This window comes from Lissotriton vulgaris, chromosome 3_1, assembly GCF_964263255.1.
Source record: "Lissotriton vulgaris chromosome 3_1, aLisVul1.2, whole genome shotgun sequence".
NCBI lineage: Eukaryota > Metazoa > Chordata > Amphibia > Caudata > Salamandridae > Lissotriton > Lissotriton vulgaris.
Genome location: NC_141689.1, coordinates 496,609,218 through 496,635,013, shown reverse-complemented (window position 1 = coordinate 496,635,013; position 25,796 = coordinate 496,609,218). Strand labels below are relative to the sequence as shown.

The window sequence follows — 25,796 nt, the reverse complement described above, 5'->3', positions numbered from 1 at the left end:
CTCCCCAGCCCATGCCCTCCTTTCCACTCTCCCTAAGCGAACAAATGGCCAACCTCGTCATGAACCGTGCTAGGATTTTACTTATCGGTGACTTGAACTACTGATTTAATGACGTCCTTGGCAGCCCACAGGCGTCCGAACTCTCCGAATTACTCTCCAATCCAAACTTGTCCCAGCACTTATGCTCTCCCACTCATATAAAAGGACATACCCTGGACCAAATTTGGTGCCATAACCTCACTCTGTAAGTACCCTCTATCTCTCCCTGCATATGGTCTGACCACCACCTGATTGAATTCACAGTTATTTTTAGCGGCAGGACTAAGATCTCCATAGTTGCAGGAGGCACGACAAGAAAGTGGCGAACCCTTGATAAAACTGGTTTTATTAACACCTTAGCCAGTTCTACACCTATTTTTAACTCCAATATTAATGTCATGGAAAAGGACATTGCAGACTGGTTGCTGTCGGCCAGTGACACATACGACCCTCTTACCAAATTTCCCGTGCCAGATATTCTTTCTGACGCCTACAAATGGTTCACTAGCAAACTAAAGAAGCTAAAACTTAAGCTCCGTCAATCCGAAAGGAAATGGAGGCTTCATTACTCAAGCGTAGATAGACAGAAGTACCCGCTTGCTTGCAATGATTATAAAAAAACTGTATTGACAGCCAAAGTAACCTATTTTTCTACAATAATACTGAATTTCAAATTGTGAACGACCTGAGAAGCGAGGAGAGAATTTTACCTACCCAGACCCCCACCCAAGAAATGTGCAATTCTCTAAACAACTTTTTTCTGGACAAAATCGCTGTCAAGGCGAGTATTCCACCTAATGTCAACAGTGAACCTTTGGATGACATCTCCAGAAACCCATTTTCCCTGAATCATCTGTCAGCTATATGTCCCAATATGTTACTAGACCTCTTGACCTGTGTCAAATCCGGGTCTCCCAGTGACTGCTGTCCACCTCTGGTCCTCAGGGACGTTTTTTCTGCACTTCCTCATAGTATTCTCTCTTTTTTTATCTTGAATCAGTCCCTCAGAAAAGGTGAAGGTACCTAGCGCCTTAAAAAATGCTACGGTAGTCACACTACTAAAAAAAAACCTGGGGCCGACCCTGCGAACCCCTCGAATTATCGCCCTATTTCCCTTCTCCCTTTCTTGGCTAAGATTACGGAGACCCATGTGACCAGGTGCCTTTCTAACTTTATAGAACAATCAGAATACCTGGAGCTGACTCAAGCTGGCTTCCGGCCTGCGCACTCAACGGAATCTGTAATTCTTGCGGTAATCGAAACACTGGGAGCTAAGGCTGACATGGGGGCTTCCCAGGCTCTGGTGCTCCTGGACCTGTCGGCCGCGTTCAACACGGTCGACCATAACATCCTACTGAACTACTGAACCGTGTCGAACTAGCAGGCATACAAGGTCCTGCTTACAACTGGATCATTTTTACTGCCCACAAAGTATCCACCCCTTGCGGGGTTCCACAGGGTTCCTCCCTCTCCGCTTTGTTGTTCAATCTCTACCATAGGCCACTGATCCATTTATTAAAGGACAGGAAGGTCACCATTTTTAACTACGCAGACGACCTCCAGTTGGTTTTTTCTATAGACTCCCCTAATTCCGTCGCGGAATTCAAAACCACTATGCCCCATATCCAGCAATGGATGGATCTTAATCATCTGAAGCTTAGCCCAGGGAAGACGGAACTTGTGTTGCCCGGGAAAAGCAATGTCTGCCGGGGCCCGCACTTCTGGCCAAGTGAATTTGCCCCCACCCCACCCCTTACCCCTCTGTGAAAAGTTTAGGGGTCATTATAAATGCAGGTCTCTCACTTAGAGGACAAGTGGGGTCAGTGGTGTCTGCTAGTCTTTTCCAATTGCGAAAAATCAAGAAGATCGCCCACCTGCTGACCCACCCAGGCCTTGTACAGGCAGTGTTGGCACTGGTTCTTTCATGCCTTGACTTTTCAAACGTGCTCTACATTGGCCTTCCACAGTTTCTGCTTAACCGCCTTCAAATAGTCCAGAATCAGGCGGCTAGACTAATCTACAAACAGCCGAGATGGCAATCGGCCAGGCCTTGTCTGCAAAAACTCCACTGATTGCCTGTGGCGCAACGGGCAGCATTTAAATCGGGCTGCCTTGCCTTCAAGGCACTGCATTGTAAGAGCCCTAACTTCATCAACGATATGGTCGCAAAGCATGTCCCTAGACATAACATACGTTCTGCCCATTTACACGGGGTCCCTGTGGACTTCTTCAAATCTGAGATTGCTCTATGGGCCCCCATTTTAACCCGTTACTTTAATGCTGCAATCGAGGATAAGTTACCAACTTCATGGGGTCAATCTATCTTAGTGCCACTCTTCAAAAAGGGTTCTAGGGCTGAAGCACGAAACTATCGCCCAATTTCACTTTTAGACTCGTCGTTAAAGATTTTGAGTCGTGTTTTTCTGGTGAGATTAGAGTCCTGGGTCGAAGACAATGTTCTTTCGCCTATTCAGTATGGGTTCCGTAGGGGTCTAGGAACTATGGAGCAGTGCGTGAACCTTGAACTTATTATCGGCAAGTACACAAAAGCCAAGGAGGGGAATTTGTTTATGTGCTTTGCCGATCTAAGTTCCGCATTTGATCTAGTGGAACACGCACTGCTCTGGCCAACACTACTTGCCATGGGCGCACCACCTGAAATCATTCACCTCTTGGCTAGAATGTATAGTAGTCTTTCAAGTAAGGTCAGATTCGGAACAGATGGTGAATGCACCCCCCTTTTTAAAATTGGTAGAGGGATCCGACAAGGGTGCGTGCTTGCCCCCCTTTTATTCTCCCTTTTTATAAATCAGGTTGATCAATTTTTACAAGAATCTTATGCTGATGCCCCCATTATCAATGGAAAGCAAATACCCATCCTTTTATACGCGGACGACGCGGTCCTGATTTCCAGGACCGCGAATGGGCTGCAAAGGTTAATTGAGAAGTTCCACATTTTTATTAAGGGCAGAAAGCTTAAAATTAACAAGGGTAAGACTATGACTATGACTTGTGGTAAGAAAATAAAGAAAAACAAGTCATTCTTTTTAGATGGGGATAAACTTGAGGCAGTCCAACATTTTTGCTACTTAGGTATTACCTTTTCAGGAGATGGGAGATGGGTAAACGAGCAATCCTGTGTTGGCCTGAAGAGAGATGATTTCCATCTACAACTCAAGGTGCATGTCCTCTGCTCTGTATGGAGCAGGGATATGGGGATATAATCCTCAGATTGCCCTGTCCATCCAGCAAAAGGAAAATAAGTACCTGAAACGTCTATTATGCCTCCCTGTTTCTGCGTCAAACGAGATTACCCACAGAGAGCTAGGCATAAATTATGTCACAGACCTGATTGCACTGCGTCACCTGTCCCTATGGCGGTCCATATGGGCCAAAGAAGAAACCAGGTTTACCCAGGAAGTAATTCTGGACTGTATCAAACTTGATCGACATTCGAAATCCCCTGGCTAAAACACATTCACTCCTGGTATAAGACCCTCTTTGGTCAGGATATTTTTAAAGATATTTTAACAGAATCGGTTTTAACAAAGCGCGACCTCAAAACCACCATTTGGATCATGCAAAAGGGACCAGAATGAAGGAGTATGCAATGCAAAGTACGTTCAAATTATACTTGGAGTACAACCTTAGCACAGGACTCCCATCCTATCTTACATTCGTTAGCATTAATTCCCATTGCTTTGTTCTAGCACGCCTGAGGCTGGTAATAGTCCACCATTTGGTGGCTTTCCCTACTGTAAAAAAACCCGGGTTATGTCTGTGCTCATGCGATGGGAAATCTAAACAGAGCATCTGCCACTTTTGACTTTTTTGTAACTTTTATACTGGTTTTAGAAAGTTTTATCTGAAGCAACTATTTTTAGAACACAACATGTGCAATACAAGAGCTGCAATGCAATTGTTGTTTGACTTGGCTTCCCCGAATGTGTGTTATCGTGTGGCCACCTATATTCTAAAATGTATTTGGCATAGGAAATCAATCATTATATGATTTCTTCCCTTCGTTACCCCCGTTTACCCGTTGGTCGTTACATCTTATGACTATTTGTGATTTACTGTTGAGTTATATTGTTTGTATGTGTATCTATTTATATGAATTTTATATTTATTCTGTATATTTACACCTGTCGAAAGCACCTTATGGTAATGACTGTCTTCCGGTTTTGCATTTTTGCACTGGTGTTTGCACAAATTTTTATCACAAACAAATTGTTGCTAAAATGCCTAAATGACCAAACAGACGTTACACTTTATTTTTAATCTTGCATATTTGCACATGTCAACTGCACTTTATGCATATAATAGGTCTTTCCGATTTTGCACTTTATATTGGCGTCTTTTTGCACTAACCTTTTCCCCAACAACTGCTGCTAAAACGTATACAGTGACTAAAATTAACTCTGTACCCAAATGAGATATACCTTATTGATTTAACAAGATTGGCATGGATATTGATGTAATTTTAAATGCTTCATTATTTAACTTACATAAATATGATTTCTGTATTGATGTATGTTGCTATATGGTTGTACTTGTACAAACCGAATAAAGCATTTTGAAATGAAATACACCCACTGTTCACCCCAGCTGTCAAACTCAAGCAGCAGGGAGGCTGCAGGTTCTCCTACCTTGCCCCCAAACTTTGGACCTCTCTCCCACTGACAATCAGGAGCTGTGACAACCTTCTAGGCTTCAAAAGGGCCTTGAAAACTTGGTTGTTTAACCTCTTCCCTGTCCATGACAAGCTCAGCTCGTCATGAGGCACAGTGGAGCTGTGCTTATGATGAGCTGACCTTGTCATGAACAATGATAAATCTTACTTTCCAGCATAAGTGGGGAAAACCACTAGCAGCCAACTGGTTAAGCAAGCCTACTAACAGCCAGGACACAACGCAATTACACAGGATCAGCGTCATGAAACCTTCGGTGACCGTGCGCTTTATAAGCTTTTGATAACATAACATAACATAACATGAAAGTTGTACACACTAATAAAGTGTTCAGGTATGTTACACTCATCTGAGGCAGAGATACAGGATGGGAGGCAGGGCACACAAATCTGCAGGTTGTTAACTTGTGTTGATATTTTATCATTCAACAAAAGAAACCTAACAAAGGTGCAAAGGCAACACTGCAGCCAAAGTGTTCAGGAGCACTGACAGACATAGGCATCGACCTCAAAGGGACTTTAGAAACGCCAAGTGCTAGATTTGACAATTAAAAGTGCTTTCTATTTATATTTGCTGCTCAAAGTATGCACAGATAGGTGCTACAAACAAGGTTTAAGGTGACTGCTTATTTTTGTACCGTCTGGGACATCAACATAATGAGCTGGCAACCCTGATCATAAAACTGGAAATGTGTTGCAGGATTAGCAAATTATTTATTTCCTCCACCCTCCATCTCTGATTAATGCCATAATAGCAATATTAAGTTGTATCTGAAACCATAAGCTGCTGTCAATAACATGCCAAGTTACTTCAAATGTCTGGGAATGCACCCTGCATTCAGACAACTCACTCCTCATTCTCGCCCTCCACTTTCACACTCACCTTTTACTCAAGTGATCAAAAAGCACTCACACTGATCACCATGCACTTACACCATTCACTCGCTCGCCCTGCACTCACAATGATCACTCTGCACTCACAATGCACTTGTGCTGTTCCCCCTCTACCTCACCCTGCAGTCACACAAGCACACTACTCACCTGCACTCATGTGACACTTCACTCACCTGTCCCCCTCACTGCTTAATCTGCAATCTCAGTAAAACAAGCCCATCACTAACCCTGCATTTATTCGTCCCTCTTTGCATTTACATCCCCACCCAAATTCATATGGTCACCTCACTCTCCCTGCAGTCACTCCACCTACCCTAGTCTCACATTTTCGCATCGCTCACTGTGCACTCACATGGGCACTCCTGCCATCCACACAGCACAGAAGGTTAATGTGCCTGTTATTAAGAACCTGACCATGCAGATCACAGAACGGAGTGTGAGTAAACTACAAGTAGCGCTACAAAAAATGTAAATGTTTGTCAGAAAGGTGCTATAGAGAGATGAGGTACATTGTTGGTGAGTGGTAGTGAGGGAATTCATGGAGGAGGAAAAGGTGGAGGGGGTGCCAACAAAAGACTGTTGCACAGTGTGCGACCAGTGCTAGAGCCAGCTCTGGCTGGGAGCGTTAGCCACCCCCCCCCCAAACTTTGGGTCTAGTTTCCCCTCTGCCTACACACAACACCGAATCTACGTATGTGATGGAGGCAGGGACGGATGGGCAATACAGGAAGTCGTGCATTGACCGGTGCCCCAGTGACCTCTGTGAGTAGTTGGTCTTCCTTTCCCAGCCCACAGAGGGCACTGAGACAGGAAGAGAAAAGCAGCATCACTGGGGTGCGTGTGATATGGCCCTAGAGCGATGATCAGCTGTGGCCTCTCCTTGACGCCAGACCAAACAATCGCCCTGTTGGTCGGCTGTGGATCAGATGACTGCGAGAATCGTGCTTTCAGCAATTCTCACCTCGGCACCCCCTGGGGCCAATGCAGCCCAGAAACAGTGTTTTTGTCCGACACCTCAGCACATGGGCCTGCTCATTCAGGGCACGGTCAGCGGGGAATGGTGGGTTTGTGCTCGGGCCTTGCACTGGGAGACAGGTGATGTTGTGGACTTGGGCCATCTTCATCTCGGGCCCCGCCCCTACGGATGGCCCAGCAGTTCTATTTTATGCTCAATCCCCTCCCCTGCCAGGCCACTGCCCAGAGACAATGGAGGGCTGGGAAGAGATTGAGTAATTTAGTAAGGAAAGGGGCCTGGCTGTTCAATTGCTCAGGCTGTAGGCCATCGTCACCTTGGCCCCAGTGTCCTTCCCGAGAACAACATCCTCCCACTTCCATGCCTTGTGTGTGCATAGGAATATGTGGCCTGCAGGTCAGAGTTACAGAGAGGGGGGGGGGGGGCAGGTTCGAGCCTGGCATCTGCTCTCAACATCCTGTGATTCTGGGCAAATCACTTCCTTTCCCAGGCCCTTAAACAAAATAAATCTGATCTTGTGGAGTGTAATTGGTGCTCATGAATAGCGCTCAAATAACCGCTTACACAATATAAAGCTGCCAAAATGAAGAACAATAATGAAAAAACAAGCATTGGCAATGCCACTAGGTCTTGCATTTGAGAGAGTCAGAGTTTTGGGTGTTGTAAATGACAATGTGTTGTACCCATGTGTAGTGGAGTGGAGGTATGTGGAGTGGAATTATGTGAGTTGAATTGGAATGGTTAGTTGGAGAATTGTGTGGCATAGAATTATGTGGCATGGTGCGCAGTAGAATTATGTAGATCGGAATTATGTGGTTTTGGGTGTACTGGAATTACGTAGAGTGGGATTGTGCGTCATAGAGTGTAATTGTGAGGAATGGTCTTTTGTGTTGTTTAGTGGTATATTGTGCAGTTTAATTATGTGGTGTGTTAAATGTTGTGGCATGATGTAGTATTGTGTGGTGTGGATTGGAAGTATGTGGTGTACTGTGTAAATGTGTTGTTGAGTTGATTTATGTGGTGTGTTGCTGAATTGTGTAGAATGATAATGTGTGGAATGGAACTGTGTGGTGCTGAATTTAATTATGCTGATTAGAATTATGTGGAATGATGTGGAGTATATTTATGGTTATTGTTGCTATGTGGCATCAAATGAACTTAAAAGCCCCATTGCCTTTCAGATACCAGCAAAACTGTTGTAAATTTTTTAAAATGTAAATAAGACTGAGGGCTGCCTTTCATCCCACAGAAACGCATGCTTAATTAACATATTGTAAATTGTATTCATATAGCGTTTACTACCCGAGACGACGAGTTGAAGTGCTTTGTTATGAGTTGCACGCTACCCTGGAACCCGTGCTACAGATTTGATGCTACAGCATGTGTCTTACACATGGAGGGCATATGAAGAATTGTGAGGGATTGTTACACAGATGGAATATTTAAAACAATATCATTAGTTGTCTTCAGGTCACTTGAACCATGATTCTAAGAACAGAGGGTGTTTATTGCTTCTTCTGAATTGTTAGTGGCATTTGATACATATTCTCTTTGAAAAAGTGAAGACTGTTCACTCTGCAGGTTTGCATATGTTTGTCTATGACCATAAAGTATTATCTATGTCTCTTACACTATTATCTATCTACCTCTTCTTCTTTCTATAGCTATGTAACTTTTCTTCTGACTACCCGATCTTTCCCCCATGTCTCTCCCTATCACACCTATCACTACCTGATTTCTAGTTCTACTCCACCTCTCAGAATTTGTGAGTGAGGTAGATTTCATTTCTTTTGAGTGTTTTGCAAAATGTTTTTATGGCTGATTTGCCAAATGTATTTCTTTACTGTTTGTCAATAGAGGTTTCATTCTCCAAGGCAGAGGTTCTTCTTCTTACTTTTGTTATTACAAGTTCTATTCCCAGAGATTCCAGTTTAACTCGTTACCCTTGTCTTTAGAATAGATTTACGATGTATGTGATGATCAGAGTCATAGCTGGTTGGTAAAGCGTATAACTGCATTGTGTAGGGCATTAAGGCTGCAAGCAAGCACTCCGTTTTCAGAATTGCTGTGCCCCGTGTCTGCGCCGTTACTGGCTCTGTAAGCTTTAAAATGATTAATTTATCAGATATTTCTCTACAAATGAGACTTCGGAGAGTAACCAAATGGTACTTCAGGAAAGGGCATGCCCCGCAAATGTGGGCCACTTTTTTTGACCGTGCCCGGGCCAAAATGTGATCCCAATCCGGGGCTACTTACTGTCTTAAATCCTAACTCTGAGCGGCCTGTTTTTTTTTAATCACTGTGCAAACCCTGTAATTACTTGGCGCAATGAAGTCCGCACCCTCTCCCCCGCGGTACGTTTTAGCAGGTGCCTGACAAAATATAGGAGGTAAATCCTACTAACTACGGGATACAAGTTTTGGTGCAGAGCGCAGCAAAATCCACATTATTCTCTATTACTAAGGGAATACTCAGAATAGGTGATATTTACCAAACCCATCAAATTCCGGGATTTTAGTGGGTGCGGGAAATACTGAAAACTCCATTGAACACACTGAGGGCCCTACTTATGGGCAAGTGAGAAAACAGATAAGCAATGTATAGTGTGCAGCACTGAAAGGCGCGGGAAATAAGTAGACTAGAGAAAAGCGATGGAAATGTCAGTGCTTGATTGAGATGAAAAACAGCGAAAAAGACTGGATACATCTCACATGACATTTTAGTGCCCAGGAAGAACAGAGTGCTAAAAAAATATGCGTCGGTGTACCTCAGGAACCATTCGTGGAATGTTTCCTCTCCCCGACGGCTCAGCTGCTCTAAACTAGAATGTTTCTTGGTAGAATAAAAGTCTTCAGCTGCTGTCCGAGTAACCGACAGGCCACCGAGACAGCTGCTGGGCCGGCCAGCTGGTAACCACCTGGCGCCGGGAGTCTTACTATCGTGAAGTTCATGTAAACACTCCAGGGAGGGACATCTGCAGTCAGACTTGGCACGGGAGCGTCACCACCTCCTCTTATCGGACCTGGCGCGCGCGCTTATTTGGAAAACAGGAACACTCTGGCCTCGCGACAGATACCTCAAGGACTGCGAAAGCAGCAGCATGTCGCCTTTGAGTACAAAAAATGGGCAAAAAACTGGTCTTTCTGTTCTGGTTCTGCCACATTGCTAAATAAATGTTCTATTCTATTTTCGCCCATGTTTTCTGTGTAAAACCACTCACCGGTGGCAGCTACGCCTAGAAACCCCATGAACACATTCACGTCCTAAATTTACCATGAGCACTGACGAAAATACACTCAATATTGAGCTCGGGACAGCCATTCCAGGGACAACTGCGACTCTATAGCGAGGATTCTGCTCTAAGTATATTTTGGATTTTAACGTATGTGTGAGACTGACCATCTTTTCGGAGAGCCTTTATATTTGAGATTAACCGTCCACACTGTTGTCACTTAACTCAAACAAAATCATATTATTTATATATATATAATATATATATATATATATATATATATATATATATATATATATATATATACTACTATTATAAAGGAAGAACTTTGCACCTTTGAGGCAGGTAAACTCGGGAACCACAGCGCCAATCCACACACACCCGATATATCATTGTAATCGTCAAGGTGTGCAGATGGACATAGGCTATATAAAGTATAAAAAAATGCGTTATTAAAAAAATTAACATTAAAAAAAAAAGTAGTCCCTTCGAAGTAGCGCCGGCCGCGACCTGCGTGCTGAAGTCAGGAGCACGGGGAGGAGCGGCGTCCAGGAACGCGAGGAGGAGCGGGGGACATGGCGCGGGGGAGGAGAGGTGATGATCGGCGGAATGGCGGTGAGGACCGGCGGACAGGCGAGAGGAGCGGTAAGCGGCGAGGAGCGGCAGTGCGGTGAAATGAGGAGCGCGGGGGAGGAGCGGCGGCTGAGATAAGGCTCCAGGTAGGCGGGGGTTGGGGCGGGTGGGGGCCCGGGCTGCTTGACAATGTCGGGGCGGACGGGGGGGCCAGGCTGCTGCACAATGTGAGGTTAAATGAGGAGCGCGGGGGAGGAGCGGCGGCTGAGGTAAGGCTCCGGGCAGGCGGGGCTCGGGGCAGGCAGGGGATGGGGCGGGCGGGGGCCCGGGCTGCTTGACAATGTCGGGGCGGGCGGTGGGCCGGGCTGCTGCACAATGTCGGGGCGGGCGGGGTCGGGGAAGCCTGATTGCTCCCGGACAAGGTCTGGACGGGCTGCTAATAATATATATTTATTATTATTTTTAAACGGCTATCTACAAACCGGCTCCAGTAGTCCATCCGGTCGCATAATTTGTCATTTTCTATCTCGGCGTAGATGGCACTGTGCTAATCCTATGCTTAAAAACTTTGATAGAAAAACAGACATTTGAGGTGAGCAGATCTAGAGTGTCGCTGGTTTTGAGAGTGCTCTAACAGGGGCTGCTTTCCACCTAAACTTGAGAACTACCCAGAGTTCTCTCCTTTTTTGCATATAATATATATTTATTATTGTTATTATTTTTAAACGCCCATCTACAAACCAGCTCCAGTAGTCCATCTGGTCGCATAATACCTTGCTGTAGACTGATTTTTCGGGGTCTGGTAAGCAGTGAGTGCATTGAACACCTGCAGTGGGGGATACTCTACTAGATCACATATTTAGTCCAGTGAGAATACAACAAAAAAGAAAATGAATGGTTGCCTAGATGAAGATAGAAACTGGAAAAGGATGACACACACACTGGAATGCATGTAGACCGGTGCAAGATTAACCCAAGAGTAAATGTGGTAGACCACTCTAGGTGTAAGAAAGATAGGTCCTACCACTTAATCAAAAACTGATCTGTACATTGTATTACAGTCTATTATACACTGTTGTGGTCTTTGGTGTGTACAGCCTACGTACGTTTTGGTGATAATTGGTAATTAGATCACCTTCTTCAGGGCCAAGGTATAAGGCTAACGAATAAGACAAACACATAAATACATGAATTAAAAAAACGGGGAGTTGTTCAATTTCTATTCAAGTTGATCCGGGTGAGTCCAAGTTTTACCACAGAGTGGACTTTAAAAGGGGGCTGATTGCCACAGGTGTATTAACATCTGAGTGAAAAGATAAGCTTATATAATCTTTAAATCCAGAGGTTAGGAGACGGCCAAGTCGGGCACTTTATTAAGCAGTCGGTCTTTCCATAAAAGATTCTTCTCGTGTTTCTGGTCATAGATTTATTCTTGTTCGACGACCAGTAGTGTAGAGAAATATCATGGAGCCATCGTATCGTCTCCGTCGTTGTCTGTAACTGGGGGTTCTTTGCCTATGGACACCGTGACCTATCACGATGTCCATAGGCAAAGAACCCCCAGTTACAGACAACGACGGAGACGATACGATGGCTCCATGATATTTCTCTACACTACTGGGATGCATCCACCTGCACACATCACGTCTCCTGGAGAAGGACAACGCACAGTACTGGGGCCAAAAGTGAGCCCTGAATGTTGATAGTAGGATGATGCGGTTATCCTCATTTTGTTTCATCTGACAATCCCCCACAAGCAATGTTCGAGCCAACATTCATCATGTTCACAACAATCTTTTCACCCTCCACCCTTCTCGTTGTCCCAGTCCATAATGCCATTATGGAAATGCTAGTTAAGAAAAATGTACTCATCCCCTGATGTTTAGCATCTGTTCATGTGTCAGATACAAAACGCAGACCCACAATAAAGGACTATGAAGTATTAATAGGAAGTTGTTTGGTTCATCCTACATGGCACACATACACAGTCTTTCAAGCCTCCAACATCATAACAATAGGCATGTCAAACTACAAATGGAGGTCATACACATTCAATTTACTAGCAGCAAATATTGTGCGCACAGCACCCAAGAGTGCGGCCATAAAAACAGTTTCAACTTTAAGGCAATGTGCAACATCAAAATATGACAAGCAGCAAGGGTTCATAGATGCTCACAGTGTGGATATTTCCACGCATTACATATATAGCGCCTCCCAAAAGCAAGCACTAGTGAGGAAATGTATCGGAATGTTAGTAGTAAGAGGGTGATCCAGACAAAGGGCATCAGGTACAGTTCTCACCACCAACAACATCCACCCTTACTACCACCATCTCCATAGACATTCCATATTACATTACAACTCTAGTGTTGGCCATTTTCATTGTACTACAGATCCCCACCAGCCAACACGGACACCGGCCTAGATATATGAAACGGAGTCCTGTGCACACGCTTTAGAGTTTGAGGTTCTGGTGTCAGAACCGAATGTATGTAGCAAAATTATTTGATAAATTATGGAAATCAACAATCAATTTTCATGTGAAAACAAGTTTGTATTTCAATCTGGTCAGTGCCAGCCAACAAACCAGCCGACACTTGTTTCGTCACACCGTGTTAAAGTTGTGACTCTTCAGGGCTGTCGGTTTGTGGTAAGAGCAAATTTGCTAACACCGGTAAAAGATTAAATGGCCCTGTATGCGGCAAGAGTAGTAAGTATGGACGGTGGTGAAAAGGAGTGCTCTCCTGGTGTCCAAAAGTAGACACAGGGGCAGACTTGGATCCAATAAATCAAGCGGAGGGAGACCTGTTCTCCAAGGTGTGCTCAATGGCGAACGCTTCGATGTGTATCCAGAAACACATAGAAGCATTCGCCATTGAGCACACCGGGAGAACAGGTCTCCCTGCGAGTATTCGGTGGATTCATCAAACCCTCAGTATAACCCTGTAATGGGGTCCCCTTGGAAGGGCCAGATTAATTCTTAGCACTAAAACCTACGTTTTGACTTTGCTAAATAGAGGTAGTGGGGTCACAACACTGATCACAACACTGATCACTAAATAGGGTGGGAGGGGAAGAGAAAATCAAGTCAGTGAAAAAGTATGAAAAGATCATTGGACCTACTGCGTACGGTGCAGGTAGCAGTTTAGGCTTACTTGTATCCAGTCTCATCTCCAGGTTTGTAGAACCAGTGGGGCTGCTCCCATCCCGCGTGGAATCCCATAGAACATTTTCCTTTCAGCAAGTCATGAAGGCCACTGACCCTCTCTGTGGGCCTTCCAGCAAACCTTTCTTCTTTGGGAAAGCCAACTAAAATGCAGGCAAGGAGGGAGAACAATGTCAATTCTGTGTCAGCAATACAAGATCTTTATCAGTTGATATGCAAATTGATTCTAAAATATAATTTCTGAGCTAATCTGCTTGGTTCCCATTTTCTACTGGAATTCCACTCACATTCCAGCTCTTTACTCCCTTCATGATCACAGGTGCAATTCCACAACCAACCCAGCTTGTTTCTTTTCTTTTACTCATTGTTATTACTACTAGAATGCTAAACATGCAATTAATAAAACCCTGCACTGCTACAAACATTTCTTAATGTGCTCAAGAAAACCTCTCGAGGCAGGTCCATCAAAGCCGATCCTACCTGAATGTCACTTACAGCCACTAATACGGGGATTATAAGGTCTAAGCACACGCCTTCACCTTCACTTAAAATACTGGGAGAACTTACCGGTAATAGCATTACCCTGAGTCCTTCTCTCGCTGTGATGACTCACTCACTGAGGCACCTGTGCCTCCAATCACGACCCTTTCCCACAGAGAAAAATCCCACTTCCTCCTTACTTACTTCCTGTTCCATACTAAGCCCAAACACCACACAGTTGGACTGACTAAAAAGGGCAGGAGGTCATCATGGCAATGTGTTGTATTTGTATAGCTCGAACAGTAACCCGTAAGCATCCCGGCGCTTGTACTCCTACCACAAGGGAACCCCTCCTGGCTTTTCCTTGTGAGGCGTCCACTCCTGGGCATCCCATGGTGAAACCAGGCATCCCTTGTGTATCAGGGGCCGTTGTGGAGACTAAGCAAGCTATTGCCCAGAGTTGCAGCGTGGGGCCCATGCTTAGATTCGGCACTGAGGCGAGAATATCCGGTCAGAGGAATTTAAGCCCGATCCCGCCGAGGCGGGAATCGAACCCTGGTCCCTGGCCAGCGCTCTGCATCAAGGTCTGCCGTTCTAACCATTGAGCCACACTTCAATAGAAGGACTTAGAGTAATGCTGTTACCGGTAAGTAATCGCAACATTACCCCTACGTTCCTCTCGCCGTGATGACTCATTCATTGAGATATATCTAAGCCAAATAACGGCCAAAACAACCGCACAGATAATACAAGCAAGTTCAAGCCACCGATAAAAACTATGTACAATACGGAAGCCAGCACCACGGAACTCGACAAATCCGGAATCGCCAGACCCCAGAACACCCAATAGGGAGACCCAAAGGTAGCCCAACACAGTCCCAGCAAAGATGTAACGTGAACCCCTTCCAAAAAGCTGCCAAGCCACAAGGAGACCATCCCAATAACCCTAGAAGTGAAGAAAGACCAAACTGCTCAAAAACAAGTAGAAGCATGACCTGACCCAATGGCACAATGGCGAGCAGACAGTACCGCCACCAGAAACAGCACAAGCAAGGTCAAAAGACAGGACCCCATGCGCACAAACATGGGGGACCTGAGAGTCTGTAAAAACAGATGCAAACCTCAAAATGGGCACATCACCAGAAGGACAGGAAGGTGATTTGAAAACACAGAAAAGGTCCTGGGAACCAGGCCCTTAACGACCACCAGAACCCCTCAATGGGACCAGAAGCCAGAAAAGCCCCATCAGGAGAAAAACCTGAGCCTGAGGCAGAGAAACAAAGCCGAACCCTATGCACCCGAGCACACCAAACCAGAAACGACCCACATGCTGAGACTAAGAAGTTCAGGCAGCAACCTTTTGGATGCCGTCATAGAAGAGGAAACCCAGGTAGAGAAACCAAGGGGGACGGAACCAACAGAAGTTGCTACTCCAGACCCATTACCATCTCCACCAACAGAAGAAACAGACAGAAGGGGGCCATGCCGGAGCCGCCGGAGTAACAGGAGCTCCAACCCTCCGAACCTTAACAAGAAACCACTGGAGCAGGAAAAACAAGAGGAAAAGCAAAACACAGGCCCGCAGACCAAAGATCTGGCAGGCGACTGAACACAGAAACAACGCCCTCGCAACACCAAGACGCCATGATGTGACAGAAAACCCAGCACTGTCAGCACATGTAACAGGCCAGGGGAAAGGAAGTCCCCTTGTACTAACAGCTGGCTGTAAATAGGAAGAAGGAAATCCCCAGCAGACGTAGAACAGCCAGAAGGGGAGTCAATAACCCGGGGACCAGTACACAGGCTAAACGGCAGGACCATGAGTTAGAAAAGCACAACTCTACAGTAAACCACAGAACCGCTGAAGACATGGTAAAACGTGCATGAGTAGCAATAGAATCAGCGGAATGAATGCAGCTACTAATAGCCCAGAAGAGAACAGGGGAAGGAGCCACTGCAAAGACGGATGCCAAGTGGAAAGCACCCATGCTAGAAGTAACACCGTATCTGACCACCCACAGGCCATATGCTTACCTGACAGGCAAAACCAGGAGCGTTGCCCCGAGCGACCCGCATTGGGAGAAAGATCAGGCCGTAAAGCCCACCTGGCATCGACTGTCCCTAATGGAAGAAAAAGGTATGGTCATCCACATCAGAGAACCCCTGGGTTCTCCGGCATCCAAGCAAATCCAAAGAGCAGAAGAAATGGTAGAAGAGGACCTGCAGGACCAGACGGGCAACCAGTCCATGAAGGACAGCCAGATAGATTCTCCAACTGTACACCTAACAGGCCATACAAGAACCATCGGGCTACCAACCACATTGCGAACCATATAACCCAAGGGTAACAACACCACTCAATCAATGCAGAACTGCCAATAAGAAGGGCCAAGATGGAACCAAACCTAGATGGAAATGAGTCAGCAGCGTCACCCCAAGCCCAACGCACCAGAGAAGCATGAGACAGTGACCAATGCCTCACCAATGGGGTAGAATTTCCCCCAAAACAACCAAGAGCATTGCTTTGAAAAACGATACAGAAATCAGAGGCAAGGGACTGCTTCACAGAGTTAACACTCCCAGCAGTTTCCCAGAATATCTAGAAGTGCACCATGAGACTGGCCACACTTGTATATGGCATACACAAGAGTGACCCCCCAATACCACAGCAGCCCCGGACACTCCCGCCAGCCCCTCAACTGTCCCTGCCATGTAGACAAATTGGAAGCATGGCAACACAAGTGAAAGACAGACACAAGCTCCTTCAATGGCATCCACCACAAGTGCATAGCAGCCCAAGGGATGCCAAAAGCCATGCACCCTATTCTGCTGCACCACAAGCAGGAAAAGAGATGCACCACAGGTCCCGGCCCGCGGAAGATGCTCCAGCCCGCATACACCCCAATCCAGACTATTAGCAAGCAAATCTGGAGACAACAGCAATCTAAGAATCTAAGAATCCAAATGCAGGCACTCCACTGCCCTTGGATATGACATCTCATATGCCATGCCAATGTAACATGTCAAAACACCCACAGCATCTATATTGCAGCAAACCAGGAGAAACAGAGCCAGATCTAGCGAATACACAGACACCACACAGACCCTTGAAAGACCACCGTTCCCACAACAAGGAGACCATCCCATCGACATTCAGGAGAGACATTCTCCAACAGCGACCAATAGAACAGACAGGGACATGGTGCCGGGAGTACGAGAGTGGAACTGAAGAGCAGCCCGAACAAGAGCATCCACCAGTGTCAAAACACAGCACTGAGCATGTGACTAGAGCTGCATATGATCCTAAACATGCAGCTGCAAAATTGCAACACATTGAGGTAATTACTGCTCCGGCACTACACAGTGAACCCTGCGGGCCCAAAAGATGGATATCGCTCACCGATCAACAGGCTAGCACAAACTGTACCTTTCAGGACCCCAGTGGCTATGGATGTCAAATGCAGACCCTCAAAACAGCACCTACCCCACATGTAACAAGAAAAGACAAAATACAGAACCAGGGCCATGACCTACCAGCACTGTGAGGCTAACATGTCAAGAAACACACTGCAGAAACATTGGCAACTCTAAGAACTGAAGACGTAAGTTGCATGCATGTGCAAACTGACACTGAAAAATGAGTCCAAGCTGCAGAAAACAGGAAAACTAGGTCTAGCCCACACTGAGAGCCTCGCAGGTCAATCACCTGGGTCCCTAGGAGATCGAAACCCCGGCAACCCAGACACGGCAACACTGGCTGGAGGAAGCCCCGCAGACCTCCGTTCGGGTGAATCAGCTTCTGCAATGAAGCAACACTCACCCTTGTAGCGTGGCGCAGCCTTGTGTCTAGGCCCTGCGCAGCGCTGAAATAATTACACACCACTAAGTATGTTGCTCATGGCGGGAAGACCCAGAGTGGTCTTCCAGCGTTTATTTATCTCCTAGGGACGAGCGACCCCAAGGAGTGCATGCAAGTGCAACAATGTATAGTAGAGCCCGGACGGCTCTCTACATCCCTCCTTTTCTTTAGCACTTCATCATAGCCTGCATACTCACGGGGACGTGCACACAAAGTCCTTGAACTTCTGGCTTGGCGCAGGGTTCGGCTGGAGACCATACTTCTGGCTACGGGAGTTGGAACTAGTCTCTGCTCGAGCCAGAACATTTGGTGATGGCACATTCACGAGGCCCTGATTGGGACAGGGGCAGTCCTGCTCCCTGGGTCTCCTGGGGGGAAACTGTTGGGCTTGGTGAGCCGATGTCAGTATGACTCGCGACCTTGCCAGACTCGTCGAGCTCTTCAGAGTTGGTTGTTGACCCCTGAGCTTTCTTGAAACAGGTGACGTTCTGGGTAACCACCTTATTTATTTATTTATTTATTAAGCACCAAAACGGACCCCCGAAGGGGTATCTCTGTGCTCGAGACGGGCAGCGTAAGGGAAGACTATCAGCTAGAAATGAGAGGTGAAATGAAAGGTCTTAAGCTGTTTCCTGAAGTGGAGATGTTCCGTGCACTGTCTTAGTTGCAAAGGGAGCTTGTTCCTTTGGCAGGGACCCAGATAAGATGGGGCCTTCCCACCTAGTCTGGCTCGTTTAATTCTAGGTACTGTGAGGAGGTGCTTGGCTTCTGAGCGGAGAGACCGCGGTGGTGTGTAGGGGATAAATTTATCCGCAAGATAGCTAGGGCCAGAATTGGACAAGGCCTTATGAATGGTGCAGTAGACTTTAAACTGTACTCGCTTCCATATCGGGAGCCAGGGAAGCTGGTGAAGCAGAGGCCGAGAGGCGGTCCTTGGGGGTGCGTTCAGAATCAGACGTGCCACTGTGTTCTGGACAACCTGTAGTCTATCAAGGGCGGCCTCATTGGCAGACAGCAGAAGACTGTTGCAGTAATCCAAGTGGCTTTAATTAAGCGCCTGGGTTAGAGTCTTCCTAGATGAGTCGGGGAGCAGAGGAAAGATACGGTGCAGTACGATCACCCCTTTGGGTAGAGATCATTGTTCCTTGAACGTGGACCACAGTCCACACTTCCAGATCATATGGAATTCAGAACTTCCAGCCGGGGTATCTGTCCTTGACGATTACCACTTTTACTTGTGGCACTCTGGCTCCTCTGGCTACACTACCCTTTTGATTCGTCCCTGTCCTTCTGGCTTGTATGGCCGCGTTGTCCCTCTCCCGAGGCTTCCATGCTGGATGTGTCTGAATGCTATCCCTTGGGGCCCTCTTGAAGAGCAGATGCGACGGTGCACAACGGGTGGTGCTGCGAGAGGTCTGCCTGTAGGCATCCGAAAATTGGTTCAATGCAGAGTCGGCATCTCCTACTGACCCACGGCGATGCGCAGGGCCCAGTTGCGGGTCCGCATGAAACGTTCTACCTCTCCGTTCGCTTGTGGCCACAGTGGAGTGATCCTCTGGTGCCAAATCGCCGTCTTCTCAAGGTACTCCCAGAATTCCCGGCCTTGAAAAGGGAGCCCGTTGTCAGACCGGATCTCATCTGGTTGGCCCATTAGTGCAAAGATCTTGTCTAGGGTTCTTTTAACGTGCACGAATGCAGTCGATGCAACCACTTCTACAATCGGGAATTTTCAAAAGTCGCCCACTAGCACCAGCGTGTTGCAGCCATCTGGGACGCTTCCAAAATCGAAGTAATCTTGGACCACAGTATTTCGCTCGGATTTTCGGTGATGACTGGCGCAGGTACAGGGGCACTTCCTGCGATTGCACAGGAGTGGAACGGTTGCATCTTGTCTTCCACCATGGTGTCGATTCCTGGGAACCACATCTTATTCCACAAGCGTGCTTTGGTTTTTGACAACTCCTGGTGCCCAACACGTGCAAACATTGCGATCCTTTCTTGCAGCGCTTTTGGGATGACAATAACGTGCCCTCACAACACAACACCATGCTCTCCTTCACTCAGCTCGCAGCGGATCCTCCAGAATTGCTGCCGGGCATGGCTGTCTTCGGAGATGAGCATCTGGGCACCATCCAGGAAGGGTGCCCACCCAATGTTAACTAGGGCAATTTTGACTCTTGATAGCGTTTCATCGTTGGCAGTTGCCAGCATGATTTCCTCCAGCGTCATTGCTTTGGGACACGCTTCATAGGTGACCATTTTAACGAAGGCTTCTGAGTATGCAACATCTCTGGGCGGGTATTGGGCGGCCGTTGTCTCTGAGTGTCTGGAGACATAGTCCGCTGGATTGTGTGCCCCTGGGCGGTATACAATCTTGTAGTGGTATTCCTGCAGCTGTACGGCCCATCTTTCTATCCTAGGGGGCGCTAGTCTTGATGACCTCGCAAACAGCGGAAGCTATAGCTTGTGGTCGGTTACCACGTGCAACTCTTGTCCATACAGGTAGATGGAAATGCTGGCACGCACGCTTTATTGCGAGGACTTATTTTTCTATCTAGGCATACGTTGTTTCAGTGACCGATAAGGCCTGACTGGCAAAGGCAACCGGCATCCAGGTCTCCCGTTTGTGCTCCTGGAGAAGGACCGCTCCCAGGCTAACGGGGCTGGTATCCCCGACCAGTTCTGTGCGTCACCCTGGGTGGAAGGACGCCATTACTGTTTTGTCCATCAGTCCTGCCTTGATGGAGTTGAACGGTGGGTTTGCCACTGCAGTCCACTCCCAGGGTTTGTCACTACAAGTGAAGGCGCAAAGGGGTTCAGACAGCAAGGTCAGATTCAGTATGAACCTGCCACAATAGGTGGCCATTCCACGGAAGCTGCGGACTTCTGTGGGTGTCTTCGGTATGCTGGCAGCCCGGCTTGCTATCGCCTTCTTGGGACCTATCCTCAGCCCTTCGCATGTAAAGATGTAACCGAAAAAAGTCTATGAATTCCTGATAAAAGGAACACTTTGCCTTGTGGAGAGTCAGGCGCAGTCTTCCAGTTCCTGAAGGGTGCTCCAAAGTGAGTGTGATGATCTTTCAGGGTGAACACCAGGATGTCGTCACTTAGATTGATTATACCCTGCAAGCCGGACAAGGCTTCTTTGATTGCATTTTGGAAAGCGTCCGCAGTTGACGACACCCCGAAGCTCAGTCTCTTGTATCTCCGGAGGCCCACGTGGGTAGAGAACGTGGTAGGTACCTACTCTCCGGCTCTACTTTAAGCTGGTGGTATCCAGCGTTCAAGTCCAGTTTTGAAAACTACATGGCACCATTTAAGTCAGCCACTATGTCATCCATGGTGGGCGTGAGATGATGGTCCCTCTTGACCGCTTGATTCAGAAGTCTCATGTCCACGCATAGTCGAATGGCTCCCGGTTGTTTTGGTTTTGGGGCAATGACCAGCGGAGATACCCCCGGAGTTGGGCCAGACACCTTCTCTATGAAGTCGAGGACATCCAGCTTTTTCAATTCCGCTGCCACCTAACGGCGAAGAGTGAACGTCACTCTTCGATGTCTCAGGGCGGTCGGTCTGACTGTGGTGGTCGATGTGGAGTTTGTTAACTGCTTCCCCCTCTCAGCTTAACCAGACCCTTGAACAGACAGGGGAACTCTTGCAGGACGGCCTCAGCGTGAGAGTCATGTAACTGATTGGCAAAAAAGACCAGGCCCCGCTGTGTGGCAGCTGGAACGTGATGTGAAAATGGGTCGTCATGGTGTGTTTGTCAATTGTGACCATAGCTTACATTACCCCTCTGAGGGAGAGTGGATGAGGCCCTCCATATGTGTATATCCTGGCTTTTGTGGGTGCGAGTGGGGGTCGTGGAGACAAACGCTCGTATTGATCTGAATCTATAACTTTTACGGATGCCCCCGTGTCGATTAACGCTTTGACAGTGGATCCCTCTACATCAGTGGAGGCTGTATTTGCTTGTCCGACTGGCTGGCGAAAGATATGACAAACACACCATCGACATCTTCCAGGGTGAAACTGCGCCCTTGTGGCGGGCTGTCCTCTTGAGCCGGAGGGTCGCCGAGTGACAACTGTTGCAGCAGTTGCGTCGCTCCCAGAGGTCTGGCATAAGCTTGCTGAGATCTGTTGCTCCTACACACCTTGGCAAAGCGGTTGGGCTATCCACATCAGGAGCAGGTCTTCCCCTTTGCTCCACACAATCCTGTCGGAGGGTGTTCCATGCCACAGTTGCCGCACATTCCACATGGTGGTGGCCATGGTGTGGGGCGGAAGGTATTCGAGGTTGAGTTGGGGGTCAAAATGCCTGTTGAGCGCTTTGACAGCTGCCTCGTAGTCGTCATCATCCCCAGTGTCGGGCAACATTTCGAAAAGGTCATAGATTTCCACGCTGCCATAGTATATGAGCAGCGACCTTTTCACTGTCCAGTCTGTTTCCCTCGTAGCTTTAAAATAGTAGTTTGTGCGTCCTAACCGCGCCTTCCAAAGCGGGGCCGTTGTGGCGAGGTCAGTAGTTTCACTGAAGGAAGGCAATGGGGAGACTGCAGCATGGCTGTGCACCTGAGGTGGGGTGTTGGCATCTCTCTGTGGTTCCCCCACATCAGTTTGCAGGCCTGCTGCGCCTGCTGGGGGCGTTGTGCTCATGGCTTCAAAGTGCGTGGGTGCCCAAGTGATGTCCCTGCTGCATGTATACTTGGTAGGCAGGTCACACTTCCTGCCCTCTGGGCCTAGGAGTCCGACGTGGCCCAGTATGGGATACACTCTTGGCAGGGCCTAGGACGTCAGTTGTTGATTGGGTCCTTCTTTGAAATTTTTTAGGTTTCCAGAGACTTGGTGTGGGGGTGGGGGGGGGGGGGGTGAGACAGTTCAATTTCCCCTGAGGCTGTCCTGTTCTTTCATCCTTAATATGGGGCCCAGTTGACACGAGGTTGGCAAGGCTGGCTGATTCTTAGCGTACCAATTGCCCCCTGCTGACTCACCCAGATAGGGAGCCGAGTGCCGTGGCAGCAGCTGACAGGCGTCTTCAGCGCACTCCTGCGTGGCTTCAGGGAGCGCGTGTGCTTGTGCTTCGGAGTGCAGGAAGCGCAACCGGTGTCACAGCCGATCTGGGCATGGTCATGCAGCAGCCCTCTCTTCTGTGCTGCCCTGTGCTTTTGAGTGGCGATGGAGGTGGCAGTTGCACACTTCCTCAGCACCAGCGGGAGGCGCGGCGGGTAGCCCAGCATAGGGGGTGATGAAGGGCAGCCCCAGGGTGTCAGCAGCTGCCTCGCAAGCGGGCACTAAAGGGCCTCGGGTGACGGAGCGGATTAGGAGGGAGCCACCTGCACCGCAGGTAAGGTGATTGAGGCACTGGAGTTCGACCGGCCTCGTCACCAATGTAGCGCCGCGCAGCCTTATGTGTCTAGACCCTGCGCAGCACTGAAATAATTACACACCACTCAATATTTTACTGGTGGCGGGAAGGCCCCGAGCGGTCTTCCAGCGTTCAGTTAGCTCCTCGGGACGAGCATGTGCCGAGGAGTGCATGGAAGTGCAACAAAGTATAGTAGAGCCCAGGCGGCTCTCTACAACCCTGTCTGGAGAAAGGCACCACAGAACTTCAGCCAAGTAACAGAGGCGCATTTCCTCCATAGGTCAGTCTGCTTTACTGTGAGCAAATGCTGAACTCCTCGCGGCCCCGGGTGATCGAAATCACACACCTGAACTGAAACAGAGTCCCCCATGGCACTGCTAAGCAGAAGCATGCCTGTCGGAAAATAGTGGCAGCGTACGGCCCTCCGGTGGCAGCTCAAATCGCTGGGTCACACGGACCGCACCTGCCCATAGGTTTTTTGGAGTTGGAGCACAACAAAGGAACAGGAAGTATGGAGGTAGGAGGGATTTTTATCTGTGGGAAAGAGTTGTGATTGGAGACACAGGGGCCTCAATGAGTGAGTTGTCATGGTGAGACAATGAAGGGGTAATGCAATTTACCTAAATGAAGGTAATGTTTCCTTTTCCTGAGGCTTACCAGTTTTCTGGATGAAAGTCAGCGCAATCAAGAAAAAATTATTAAAGCTCGATGATCCAAATAATTCAGTAGCCTGACTGCAGAACTGTGTTTGTTAGCAGAAGGTCTTCCATCCTGTGAAAGGCGCACCTTGGTCACCGTATGTTTAAAGTGATACCTCCCCAAAAAAAACAGTTACAAGATAGGATTCAAAATCGAGTTTGCAAGAAAGCAGAGGTAACAGTGGGATTCTCACGAGTAAGTTAGGAAAATGCTTGTGGCTAGGTCTCTCTCCCCTCATACCCACTATTCCCAACAGAAAGAATTCCAAAGGCATCTTTTTCACATCTGCAGTTTCCAAGCTGACTGTAGCATGTTAATTGTGTGCATCAGAAAACGTTGGGAGGCAAAGACATTATATAAGGTCAGCGATGCTAATATCACCTCATTACACTTGTTAATCTTTTGAAGCACACTTGCTACAAGAAATCTGAGGCAAACAGAGCAGCTGCTTTTATTGTGCAGCAGGGATTGGGGGCTTCAAGCTATTGTGTGCTGCTGGGAATATTTATATACTTACCCCAACAAATGGTTTGGAACAAGTACCCACACTCGAGTGCTAGTCACACACTAGGTCACCGTTGGGTGTAAAGTAGACGTAATGTGGCTTTCATTACAGGTACCCCATGTAGGACTCTCTTGGGTGATTATACCGTTCGTTGATGCACTTGCTTTACCAGGAAGAATAAACTGAGCCTAGTGGCGATTTTTATAGGGATCCTTGAGCCCTGATGAATGCCCCAGACCAGATAGGCTAATTATTGAGGGCAGAAACATGTTGGTGACTAGCAAACGGGGTTGAGCTATTGCACTCTACTAACCCGCCGTGGGAATTGTTTTTAGTCATACCCAAAGTCCTCACGAATAAAGGGGACAACCGAGGAACTTTGAGGTATTTTGGGATTTTCTGGATCCTGCCTTTAACAGTAAGCTTTATGTAAGAACTCCCTCCTACTGCCAAGTCTTCGTGGAGGTCGAGTCCGCTCAGATAATACCATCTTACCGGGGTGGGGGAGAGGATGCAGAAGACTAAGCAGGACACTTATGTGTGTGAGACATTGGATGGCCCCTTTGGCAACTCAGGCCATGGTTGTCTCCATCTATCAGTGTTTTTCCCTGCAGGCACACTACTTATATGTGATATATGCATTTATTACATCACCCAAAAACAAAGTACTGAGTATCAAGAATGGTGGGTTTTGGGGGGGGTGTAGTGTGTGACTAATCAGATAGAAGAAAGTCTACAGATAGCCTATTAAAAAAATGCCTGCTTGCGGAAAGGGGCGGACATGGGTGGGCTACCTCAATAGGTTAGGATGTGGAGCACTGGGACTCAGGTAATAAACATTATGGTAAGTAATATAAGTGATAGTAAAAATACATTGGATGCATATCTTAGCATATAGTTCAGACAGATGATAAACATTATGACCAAAATGTAATCAAAAACATCATGCACAGTTTAATTTTTCCTACATCATTGACCATTGTTAAACATAATGTGCATTATCCTGTTAATAATTTAGAATCCAGTGTACCTGAGAATTAAATGAAACTGATGCCAAATAAGCAGGTACAGTCACCCCCAGATGAAGCTCAATATCAGCTCTTCCATCAAATGCAGACAGCATAATGTGAGCAAAACCAGGCTAGAACTAGAAAGTAAAGGTGGCCATGAGGCCATCCTTCACTTCAAGCAAACACCAAACCAGTCTCAAGGTCATTTTAAGTCAATTTAAACTTGCCAGCAGGCATCATCATTAAATTATCCCTCAGCTTTGCTATACCGAATTTCCAAATAAAATCCTCTAGTAGAACTGAACAAATAG

The 25,796-nt window shown here is 47.3% G+C and overlaps 1 protein-coding gene across 1 annotated transcript in view; it reads right to left on the bottom strand.

Moving 5' to 3' along the window:
• DMGDH (dimethylglycine dehydrogenase) overlaps positions 1-25,796 on the bottom strand; it is a 527,940-nt gene that overhangs the window by 211,556 nt on the left and 290,588 nt on the right. Inside the window, exon 9 of the mRNA XM_086960740.1 lies at positions 13,557-13,710. Within this exon, the coding sequence (XP_086816866.1) occupies positions 13,557-13,710 (154 nt within the window). The remainder of the gene's footprint in view (positions 1-13,556; positions 13,711-25,796) is intronic.